The following is a 10,699-nucleotide window of genomic DNA, read 5'->3' on the forward strand; positions in this document are numbered from 1 at the left end:
GACGACTGTTTTCACAAAATATTGCGAAACTGTAAACTTCAATAACTTTATTATTTGTTATCCGACTTTGATGAAATTTTCTGTGTTTTGCTCAGTGAAGTCTACTTGTGTATTAAGATATAAATATTTTCAGCCTGGACCACCCCTTTAAGTATCCAAGAATATAGTGAGTAAAATCTTGTGTAACTTTACAAACAGCTTCATAAAACACCCATCTGGTTTCAAATTCTCAGTCCCTGATTTAGGAATACCGGTATATGTAGCTGTTTTACATGTACCCACAGGGTGTTTCAAAAAGCCGTTTGTAATTTAAGAGTGACTTTAAGAATGACAGGGGATCCTTTCTTGTTGTATATGATATTCACCATTATTTATTGATGATTATTTAGCGCATAAGAAAGGACCACCAGTTGTTCTTACGGTCACTCTTAACTTACAAACAGCTTTTTGAAACACCCTGTGGGTACATGTAAAAGAGCTATTCCTGAATCAGGGATTAAAGATTTGAGACCAGATGGGTGTTTCATAAAGCTGTTTGTAAAGTTATGCAAGATTTTACTCACGACTGGAACATATTCGTGGATACTAAAGTCAGCTCCATCAAGTCAGATATATCATGTAGCACAAGAATGGATCACCAGTTGTGCGTAAAGCCAATCCTAACTTATGAACAGCTTAAAGGTAAAAGACAGTATTTGCAGCAAACAATTATTTCAAGAGAAAGTCTTTTAGTCAAGGTTAATTGTCAAAATATTATCATACATCAAGATCTGGTACATTAATGTAAACTTATCTTTGTAAAATCATGAAATCTCCGCTCAAAATCGATAATTCTGATGATCACTAAAACAGAAAAGCATATGTGGGACAGTGTATTAATATTGCTTTGAAAAATACCTGACATTTGATGGAATTCCATTCCATGCTTTCTTTGCTTATTTTTCAGCAATTACGCATCTTCTTCCAGAGCTATTCGGCACATATTTTTTATTCATACATGCAATCACTTTGGTAGAATCATTGGATTCTGTTCGAATTCATTTTGAGATCTTTACCACAACTGGTATTTATCTTTAATGAAACTCCCACCCGGATTATTACTATTACTGCTGATTGAAGAAAAAAACTGCATTTGAGATGCCACTTGTTTAGAGATTGAAATCCTTCAAACCAGAGATTACTTCCTCCCATCAACATTGCAACCAAGATGTTATATGTCACACCTGTACAACTCCCCCATCACTCTTGTACTTGTTTTATCAATTTCTGTCTATAGATTAAAAATCCTTGTTTTGGGAGGACATGTAATACAGATTAAAACAAAAGTTTACATAATCATTCGAATGTTTATAACTTCCCTATTTGTCAAACTTTTTCTCAATCAGTCATTAATCTTATTTTCTCATTTTATTCTATTATCACACAAGCTTATTCATTCCTAATTTCTGATTCATCCATAGTTTATACATTTGTAAGCCATGTCAATTTTCATCTGAATTGATAATCTTTTCCTTTCAGCTGTAAAGGTGGGAGAGTACAAGAATAAGAAGGTAGCAGTGAAAGTGATATCAGGAGATAATGAAGCAGCACAATCTATAGTAGCAGAAGCTTCAATTATGACGTGAGTAGTATGCCTAGGGGCAGTTTCATAAAGCTGAACATTGCTAAGTTAAGAGCGACTTTAAGAACGACTGGTGACCCTTCTTATGCGTTAAATAATCACCAATGAACATATTAATGGTGAATATCATTTACCACTAGAAAGGATCACCAGCCGTTCTTTAAGTCGCTCTTTACTTATTAACAGCTTTTAAAACACCCACTTGTTGATGTCCTCCAGCTTTTATCAAATGATGCCCAGTATGTTTAAAATTTTTAAAGGATTGATTCACATTATTGATAAAAATTTTATAGACAAGTTTATCAGCTGTGTTTGGTCTTTTGTTTGCTATGTTTTTGCTCTAGGTCTTAAAATATATATTGATATCCAAAAGAAACAGTGGAAAAATAAGGTAATACAACAATATTATTTTGATGTATTTTCACCAACATAGTGCCAGCTTAGTACTTTGCGTGAAACTCTCAAATCTGTGAGCTTTGATAATTGTCTTTATTATGCTTTTTATTGGCCTGAATGCTATGACGTTATCTAATGTCAACATCAAATCCAAGCACCATAGATATCTAAATTATAAACCTGTCATTAAAGCTTTTGGTATATCAGTTCATCTTATCCATTATGCATTGCTCTCTCCCCCTCTCTTTCTCTCTCTTTCACCAGGCAACTGAGGCATCCAAACTTGGTTGCTCTAATTGGAGTCATCCCAGACCAACCAAACTCAATATCCATTGTGCTAGAATTCATGGCAAAGGTTGGTTTGCTACTCGTTGATCGGTAGATTTCTTCTTGAAATTCTTAATTCTTTTCCAAAATTCAAATAATAACATTGACTATGATTAGCAAGTAGTTATTTTGACTTTCTCCGTGCATATGCCTTTCTTGTTTAAAAAAAGCTATGGAATAGTCTGTTGATTGATAACAGAAACTCTCAGTCAGTAAGGCTGCACTCGCTGCAGTCACATTTCCCCTGCGGTGACCGTACGGCGAGTAAAAAAAGCTGTTTTTATTCAAACCACCTAAATAGCTGGGTCAAAAATGTTAAAAAGCCTGTTTTGACTCCCCGTATTTCTGCCGCAGGGAAAATATGACTGCGCCATTAATATCTCTAAATTCAAATTAAAAACAGAATACAGGGCCCTCTGGGAGACCAGCGTATGACTCTGCAGAGGCTACACTGTTTAAAATATATAATAATGATAATAATAACAACAACAATATTATTATTATTATCACTATTATTATTTGTTTGGCGTAACCTGTGCCTGGGAGGCGAAAAGCGAACTGAATCACTATGACCCGCAGGTCTCTTCTCCCGATATAACTGATTGGGGGAATGCAAGTGGACCACTACACCGGGGTCTCCCCCTTCTCTTATACGAATAGTGTTCTGTTTAGAATAGAGATTATTATTACTTGGCAGAAATAAGTAATTGAAAGAGCTCTTTCCAGCATAGACAATATTTCATGCTCTACCAATTCATGGAGATTGTTATCATTCATTGTTTATCTTCTTTTTATCAGGGAAACCTCTTAGACTATGTGAGATCAAGAGGGAGGACTGTTATCACAAAGAAACTTCAGCTTAAGTTTTCAGTGTAAGTAGTTCTTTATCTTAACATTTAGGCAATGGATGTTGTTTCATAAAGCTGTTTGTAAGTGATATTCCAGTATATGGACTAATGATACCCCATTCTTGTACTAGTCAACAGAACTTCTGTTAGCTACCATTTCATGAAGATAATGTCAAAGAAAATATGAATTACATTGACGAAAAATGGTCAATAACACATTTTCAGTCTTGATAATCTAAAAATAATAAAATAGGGTAGAAATAACTCATCAGTGATTTTGTTGTAATCTCAAGTTTTCCCCTATAAAACCCATGTTCGGTAATACGATACCTTTTTCAAGTGACCAAAATATTTAATTTATAATATAAAAAGGGGTCCGATTGGAAGCTGATATCGTAAAAAGAAAAACGAATTAAGCAAAATTTTTACATATTTTATTTTGTAATTAATTTTTGTATTTATGGTGAAAGTTTGGTGAAATTTATAAGAATAATGTGTTTGATATGATTGAATTCATGTAAAGTTTTGGTGATACGATCCACTGCCATACCTTAGATTGCTATCTTTTTCAAATAAACAACCTGCCCAAACATAGGGCAATTGGTTGAATATCAGTGTTATACAAAATGTTTTTTTTTATCCTCAAAACAAGACTGTCCTATGATTCAATGCTATATTCTCTTTATATTAATTATAGAGACATAGGAGCAGGAATGTGTTACTTAGAACAGAAATCATTTGTCCATCGTGATTTAGCAGCAAGGAATATCTTGATATCTGAGGATGATGTGGCTAAAGTATCTGACTTTGGTCTAGCTCAAGATAACAGTACACAGTTAGGGACTGGAGGAAAGATACCCGTCAAATGGACGGCTCCAGAAGCTTATAGACGAAAGGTAAGTTACCACGGTGTCATTGATGATGAAGTGTTCTGTGGTTATCAAAATGTGATGGGAAATCGCTCATTCGTCTATTGCCAACTCATTGACTCATCACATGGTCTACCTTCATTTAGTCTAATGCCATTCCGTCCATCAGCATTTGGTCTAACAACCATCTGGTTCAATCATCACTTTATCTAATCACCAGTTCATCCATGAACATTTTGTCTTACTGTACATTGTAACCAGTTGATCTAATATATATTTCATTTTCATTTATTTTGCCCAATTAACACTTATTCCAATTATGGACTAAATGGCTATCGGACCAACTGGTTATTTGACAGAGTGGTGAGTGGACGAAATGCCAATTAGACCGCGTGGATGGTAAACCAAGTGATAGTAGACGTGTTGATAATTGGAAAAATTGGCATAAGACCAATAAAAAATAAACCAATGTAACTACTTGGTTTCCCTTTTGTTTTTCTTGTTCTTGTTTCATAAAGACCTGTTGAAATTACAAAAAAAATTCTATATTTCATTTAATGGCCAATCAAATTGAATGATCTTTCTAGCTATGAATTGTAATTGAAGAGTTATTTTTCCCACTTTCTCTCAGCAATTTACAACCAAATCTGATGTGTGGAGTTTTGGGATACTACTTTGGGAGTTGTTTTCATTTGGAAGAGTCCCATATCCAAGAGTGGTAAGTCACACTCACACATTGCTACTTAACACTAGAAAGACTTGGTTACTTAAAAGAGTAAGAAGGGGTGCTGTTTCAGGCAAATTTGGGCAGAGTTGGTCTCAATTGTATAAGTTGCGCAAGGCTTGAAAGAAAAAAAGCCATGGAACCATGCTCTGCCAGCTTATCGCATTACAGATTTATCTCATTAGGATAATGGCTTCCATAATATGATGAGATAGACTGCCCTTTGACATGATAAGATTTTAGATAGGGGTACGTGATCCGGGAGACGTTTCAATGGATCAATGATTTATATGATTAAATTATTAATTGCACAAAGTGATCGATGCAATCTATGACTTACACAAATGCCCAAAGATCAATTTAAAATAAAAACTAAAAAGTCTGGTTGGAGAGATAAAACAAGCAAGTTTGCCTTTTGTTGTTGTTAATGTATTAAAGTGAGACTTTAAACATATCTCTTTTTGTCCAATAACATGTAAGAACCTAACAAACCAGGCATGATTCCTTTGACACCATCTTGATTTAGATATTTGACAATTTCCTCGACAGAGAAATGTCTGCTTCTGCAACTACATATTATTTTTTTGTAATTTTTCACTATTCTTTGTTTTGAGCAAGAAGCATTTAAGGAAGTGAAACTGCTTAACAGGAAAAATTATTGTAAATATGACAACCATCCAACCACTGGAATTTATAAACAGAAACCTACACTTCTTGTATGTGGTGGTGATTGGGGGTGGTGTTTCACAAATATCTCACTTAAATTTCCCACTGGATTCGTCAGATGAGCCTCATGGGACACAGTGTATAATGAGATTATATGTTATTTAGACTTTTAGTCAGACTCAACTCTTTGTGAAACCCTGCTGCTATTGATTTTTAGAATGGTCATTTTTTGTGCAATCTTAAAATGCAGTTGATTTAAGGCAAGGTACATTTCACATGTCATCTGTAGCAGGAGCCTGATAATGGTGTGATAGCCTACCTACTACCATGGTCACATTTGCTCTATGGCGGCCGTACGGCGAGTCGACAACAGCTGTTTTGTTAATTTTAATTCAAACCACCTATATGTAGTTGGTACAAAAAAATGTTGAAACGGCTGTTTTCGACTTGCAGTACGGCCGCCATAGAGCAAATGTGACCATGGTATTAAGGAATATAATTGTTGCTATTGCATGGTTGTAAATCAGGAGAAGCCAATGGTGAATTGTTTCAGGAGCCTGCTAATTATGTGATAGCCTACCGACAGGCATATAGTTGTTGCTCTTACATGGTTGTAAATCACAAAATCAATAGTTTTGTTCATCCAATTTTCAGCCCACATATGGTGTTAAGCTACACCTGTAGGATTATAATGGTTGCTATTACATGCTTGTTTATCAAAATCAGTCAATAGATTTGTTTATTCTTCTATCTTTAGCCTACCGATAGTGTTATAGCATTTCTAGAGGGATATACATGTAATTACATAATTTTGACTGGCCTTGAGGGGAACATTAAATATGTCACCCGCAAAAGAATCATATTGGCCCAAGTCAATACACCAGACGGTGGACTGTACTGTTTCCAGAAGAAGAAGTCTTTAGACGAGGGCAATATGGGTCTTTTCAGGGCAATATATTTTGTTTCCCGAAAGAAGGGCCAGTCAATATTATTATTACCTACAGCTGTATAATGTGTAATTCAAGCTATTATTTAAAGCAATTCATATGCCTGTTTGATTATGACTACTCCTGGTTTACATGTAGGTTATTCACAAACTTGGCAAAGTAATCCTTGCTATATAAAAGCAATTGTGACGTAATACCATGTAGTCACGCATCATGCATGACACACATACACTTAACGCAAGAAAATCTTTCGCTTGAGTTTGATTAACTGTGAATGCGTATGCACTCTGGCTGCACTGTGCATTATCTACATTGCGTTCGTTCACAAACTGGTACCAACCAGATTTTTCAAATACCGAAATAAGCAATCAAAACCAATTTTGAGTGCGCAAGCGCACTAGCAGAAATATGGCCAATGTTGCCCTCTATTTTTGTACAGGATTCCTATGGGCAAAGCCCGGGGAGGGCAACATGGCAAATGTTTACCCCCGTTGGTCTCGGATTGAAAGTAGCAAGCGAAATATGACATTTATTTATCAGGTAAAATGCATTGATTAGGTGATAATAGATGATTGGTCCTTTGTTTTGTGTATCTTTAGCCTGCTGATGATGTAATGGCTTACCTTGAAGAAGGCAGTCGTATGCAGACTCCTGGAGATAATTGTAAAGATGTCCATGAACTCATGATGAAATGCTGGGAGATGCAGCCTGAGAGGAGGCCTACGTTTGCCAAGATTCAAGTACGGTTAAAGGAATTACAAGTGGCCAACCAATCATGATGCTCCTTACACTGCGTTCAATATGTATATATTGGTATTTCATTGTACGCTGGAATTGAATAATGGTCTGATGTTCATTTTGAGAAAAGGTGCCTGCTTAATTTTTTTTTTCACCCTTTAATACAGCTGTAAAAAGACAAAAAATATCCTGCCAAATTTTCTTACAAAATAATAGACTGTATCTGCCAGAATGCTCTTGGTGTCATTTCTCAAATTACTTGTAGGCATTTCATTATCCAACGATCTATCTGTTTAGTTGCAGAGCAATAACCTTGATTTTATATTTTGAGGACTTTTTTATATTCTGAAGACTTTCCTCGGAAATTGTAATTTCTTTTTGTTAGTAAAAGAGGTTAGATTTACAAGTTTAGCCTTTATTACTTTGTCATACTATGTATATTGCTTTTATAGAAACTAATGCCTCGCAAATATGGCCACAAATGACTTTTCTGTAGTTTAGTTGTAATTTAATTTTCCTGAAAATTCAACTCTTTTGGGAGAAGGGAATTCAAGAAAAATCTGTTTTTTTTTTGTCAGTATGAATTTCAAAATCATTTATTCGGTATTAAACAAGGTTACATAATCTGGAAAAGCTCTTTTGCATTTTATGTTGAAAAAGATTTCTAGTAATACTATTTTATTGTCAGAGCTCATTTGTATTGGGCTTTATTTGCTATTAAAGACATGTACATGTAAATACGGAAAATGTTTAAAATTCAGATGGTGAATATGTACTAAAATTTATGATTTTTTATGGATGACTCGCCTTTTGTTTCAGAGAAGCAATATTTTCTGTGTAAATAGGTAAAATTGGTAACAAAGCGATGTAAGAATATCTAAATATATATTCCACCAGATGAATTCACTTGATAGAATGAAAGGCAGTGATTATATTTATATGTGTTGAGTCTGATTCATAATTCATACTCATCATGCTCAATCTGCCTGAATGATAAAAACAAAACATTTCTTGGTAATGCTGCTCTCAGAAAAAGAATAATAAAAAAAATAATACTGACACATGAAGGTCTTGATTATCTCTTTTGTGCTGGTAGCAAAAGATGTTTGGTTTTTATTCAAACAGAGTTTTTTTTATTAATAGAATAATCTGAAGTCAAGATATTGTTACCTTTATATGTATTCAATATATATATCCTAGCACTTCACAATGACTCTTAATATTTCTTAATTTCCTTAAGAATAAAATTAATAATGATAATGATTATAATAGTAAAAATGTTTATATAGTTCTTAACACATTGAACAAAGACTCGAGAGCTGTGTTTATGCGACCTCATTAGTTAGAATCATTTTTCAAAACACAATTATAAATCATAGTAACTGCAGAATCAGGGTTTAATCGACCCTCTCTCCAACGCCGTTTCTCCCTCACTTCAAGCCTAACCAGTGCCCATCTTAGTGCGCAGTTTGACTAAGGAGTCCGACGTATAGTTCAGCTTCTACTCGGGGATTGAATTGGAAAAGATTCACAGGTGCTGATTTTCAATACATTTGTACAATTACTATGTGAAGCGAAAGCAAAGAATACCACTGGCAGCACCCAGTTTGACCTAAATAAGGAAGGAGGCCGACATTATGACGTCTTCAATGATTGAAATCACCATTACGTTTCATCTGCCTTTTTTAAATGTTTTTCTGCAGGGACATCTTTCCAAAAAAGCCTTTTTTATGTTTGTGTTTTGAAACATGTTTATTATTACTTTTGACTGATAACCTAGGCATGGGATTTTTGCTTGCCTTCACCCAGTCTTTACAAGAGTTGTTATAAAACGGGTTCAAGGATGTAGCCAATGGTGAGTGCATATTCAAGTCACGTGTTCATGCTTTAATTATGCGCAACCTTCCAGTCGTGCATTTTTCGTGCAGCACTGTGCATTTTTTGTGCAGCACTGTGCAATTTTTGTGCAGCATTAGTTCCAATAGCACATAAAAACTGATATGCGTTCAGTAAAAGAGGCTGGCTAGGATTTCGATGTGCTTATGCGCGCATAGTAGATACGCCTGTGATGTCATAATTGACAGTCTTGTGATCTCTTTGTCTGTGCGATCATACACAAGTTGGAGGGATTTGAACAAGATTTCCATGAAAAATTCATTTTGCCGACCCGTTTTATAAAACAATTAATGCACATTTTACGATTCGAGATGTTAGTGACGATGCGAGCAACTCTTGGGCATTCACAATATTATGCAAAAGCACTCGGCGCAAGCGCCTCTTGTTTTCGCATAATTGTAAATACCCTTGAGTGTGCTGCATCGTCATAACACACTCATAAATGTGCATTAATTGTATATTAAACTCTATTGCTATGCTAGGCATTGGATTTCACATCCTACTAGGTTACCTTAAGATGTAACACTTGGGTGGAACCTGGGGTAATTGTGAAAACACAATGGCATACTCAGAGACTAAGAACAAAGTATGAATCAACCAATTTTAAAGTCCACTCACACCTGACCGAATGTAGGCGGACGAAGGGAGACGAATGGGAAAATGCACAAAATGCCCTCGAATTCAAATAAGAAAAATACCTTCAAATCATGCAATCAGTAACTATTTTCAAATTTTATCAATGAACGGTAACGAACGATAAATATGACATGAGAAGGATATTGATTTTTCCGTTCACCTCTTTGAGAAAATTGCTGCCGAAGGGTTGATATAACCCAATAAAACGAAGGAACAGTGAGCAAAGGTTTGAGATGGCGTGCGATTAGAAATGAAGACGATGGAATAGATCGGGCATGCTTGTACGTTTATGTCATCGTGTTGCTTTGTTTGGGTTCTTTCGAGATTTCCAATTACATGTGGACTATGTGGACAATTACACACGAACGATAAACGAATGATTACCAAAGACTAGTAAGAGATGCGAATTCAAACAGACGACCAACAATTTTTAAATTCGTCGGGAAATTTTAAACATTTTAAAAATTTTTGTGCAAATCTAAATAATCGCAGCTGTCAGTTCAGAAGGTGTACGAACCCAAACACAAAGGGTAAATATGATTTACTCGCAGTTACCTTTGAAAACAAATTTCAAAAAATGCCTTTCGCCAGCCATTGCAATGCACATTTTAGGCAATTTTGTTAGGTGTGAGGGGGCCATAAAGATACATAGACATGACTTGTCTTCATGAAATGTTTCAAAGTGTTTTGAAAAGATCTTTTAATTCCTTGAACTTAAATTCAAAACATTTCTTCACTGGTTCTTGCCAAGAATTCCCTCAGCTATTATTTAAGCTCGGAGGTCAAGAAATTTGTTTTTTTTTTTAAGTTTTTGAATAACCATATAAGACAATACTATGTTACTATGGTTATTGAAATTATATCAAGTGATAGATACAGGTCTAGGCAATTTTACTGTCTATGAAAGATATAGGAATTTGGTCAAAAGTTATGTTTTGATTTGCTTGAATGCAATTTTCATTGAGGCGATTAGGTTAGAAGATTAATAGGGAAATATAATACACAGAAATAATATTTTTGATATTCTTTAT

At 34.9% G+C, this 10,699-nt stretch overlaps 1 protein-coding gene across 1 annotated transcript in view; it reads left to right on the forward strand.

The window, feature by feature from the left end:
* Window positions 1–8,245, forward strand: part of LOC121416245 (tyrosine-protein kinase CSK-like) — a 33,736-nt gene extending 25,491 nt beyond the window's left edge. Inside the window, exons 6-11 of the mRNA XM_041609755.1 lie at window positions 1,519–1,621; window positions 2,282–2,372; window positions 3,143–3,216; window positions 3,890–4,088; window positions 4,693–4,779; window positions 6,998–8,245. Coding sequence (XP_041465689.1) covers window positions 1,519–1,621; window positions 2,282–2,372; window positions 3,143–3,216; window positions 3,890–4,088; window positions 4,693–4,779; window positions 6,998–7,177 — 734 coding nt within the window. The 3' untranslated portion in view covers window positions 7,178–8,245. The remainder of the gene's footprint in view (window positions 1–1,518; window positions 1,622–2,281; window positions 2,373–3,142; window positions 3,217–3,889; window positions 4,089–4,692; window positions 4,780–6,997) is intronic.
* Window positions 8,246–10,699: the final 2,454 nt, after the last annotated feature.

The sequence above is a fragment of the Lytechinus variegatus genome, chromosome 5 (assembly GCF_018143015.1).
Source record: "Lytechinus variegatus isolate NC3 chromosome 5, Lvar_3.0, whole genome shotgun sequence".
Classification (NCBI taxonomy): domain Eukaryota; kingdom Metazoa; phylum Echinodermata; class Echinoidea; order Temnopleuroida; family Toxopneustidae; genus Lytechinus; species Lytechinus variegatus.